Source organism: Nicotiana tabacum, chromosome 5 (genome assembly GCF_000715075.1).
Source record: "Nicotiana tabacum cultivar K326 chromosome 5, ASM71507v2, whole genome shotgun sequence".
Lineage (NCBI taxonomy): Eukaryota > Viridiplantae > Streptophyta > Magnoliopsida > Solanales > Solanaceae > Nicotiana > Nicotiana tabacum.
In genome coordinates this window covers 25,528,671-25,530,086 of record NC_134084.1, presented here as the reverse complement: position 1 = coordinate 25,530,086, position 1,416 = coordinate 25,528,671, and the positions used below count along the sequence as shown (strand labels likewise).

The 1,416-nt window shown below is 38.1% G+C and overlaps 1 protein-coding gene across 1 annotated transcript; it reads right to left on the bottom strand.

The window, feature by feature from the left end:
- Window positions 1–509: 509 nt before the first annotated feature.
- LOC142180723 (uncharacterized) lies at window positions 510–989 on the bottom strand. Its single transcript, XM_075252787.1, has one exon. The coding sequence runs from the start codon at window positions 987–989 to the stop codon at window positions 510–512; it is 480 nt and encodes a 159-aa protein (XP_075108888.1).
- Between the last annotated feature and the right edge of the window lie 427 nt (window positions 990–1,416).

The window sequence follows — 1,416 nt, the reverse complement described above, 5'->3', positions numbered from 1 at the left end:
TAGTCCTGCAAGCGTCCGCAGGCCCTGGCATTTCCTTCTGTTCTTCCCTTCTATTTATTGTATGTATTTCAGAGACATCATTGTATTCATCTTTCAGACCCTTATTTGTAGTACTCTTAGACAGTCTGTGAAATTATGACACCAGTTTTAGGTAGTTTATGTTAAGGATTTGTACCGATAATATTTAAATTGTTACATTTTGTTCTTTCGTTTATTTAATTTCGTTGTTTATATAATGCTAATTCATAACCGTTAAAGGATTAAAAATGAAAAAAGTAAATATTTGAAATGATTAGCTTGTCTAGGTTTCACTAGTAGGCGCCATCACGACTCCCGAAGGTGGAAAATCCGGGTCGTGACACAAAAGAGCGGCAAAACAATGTCCCCTTATAGAAGATAAATCGTGGTGCTCTTTGTTTGATGTCTGTTCTTTGTCGCAAATCCTCAAGTAACTTTCCATGTTCAAGATACTCTATTAGTGGTTGCCTCCAATCTTCTTGTTCAATCACTCAAACAAATGTATGATGGCTTTCGTTGATTTGAAGATCAAGAAGTCTAGGAATAACCCATCGATGACACACATATACCTTTGTTGACTCATTCTCTCCAAGTGCCATCGTCGTAGCCAAGTTAGCCAAAGCATCAGCCTTGCGATTTTCTTCTCTTGGGACGTGGTTTAAGAACACTTGGTCGTATCTTTCAAGTAAACAAGATGGATATTGATGGTATGGCAAGAGATATTCTTTCTTTACCTTGTAACTCCCCAAAAGTTGGTTGATGATCAGCTTAGAGTCACCATAGATCTCCAACTGTAGAATCTTCATGTCTAATGCCATTTCGAGATCGACGATCAAAACTTGGTACTCTGCGGCATTGTTGGAGCATGTTTCACCTAAAACAAAGGAGAATGACAATACTTGTCTTTCTGGAGATATCAATACAACACCTGCCCCCGCACTGTAACGACGTGCAGATACATCAAAGAACATTGTCCATGGTGGCAATTATTTAATGAATAAAACATCTTTATCTAGAAACTCATTTGAAAGCTCCCATTTCGCTGGAAGAGGGTGATCAACCAAAAAATTAGCTAGTGCTTATCCTTTCATAGCTTTTTGAGGTTTCTATGTGATCTCATACTGGTTAAACAATATGGACCATCTTGCTAGGCGTTCAGAACGAATAGGTCGAATCATTACAAACTTCACTGGATCTGCTCCAGAGATAAGTTTGATGGTGTATGCTTCAAAATAATTCCTTAACTTCTTTATTGCATAAAGTAACGCTAAGCATATTTTCTCAACATGCATATTGTTCAACTCAGCTCCTATCAGAGTTCGACTAAGGTAGCACAAGTCTTGTTCCTTTCCTTCCTCATTCTCTTGAGCAAGTAGTGCTCCAAGTGAACGTTCTTGT

Bases quoted from the DNA above. Each gene is read 5' to 3' on its own strand.
- LOC142180723 (XM_075252787.1), bottom strand. From the start codon at position 989: ATGTTCTTTGATGTATCTGCACGTCGTTACAGTGCGGGGGCAGGTGTT.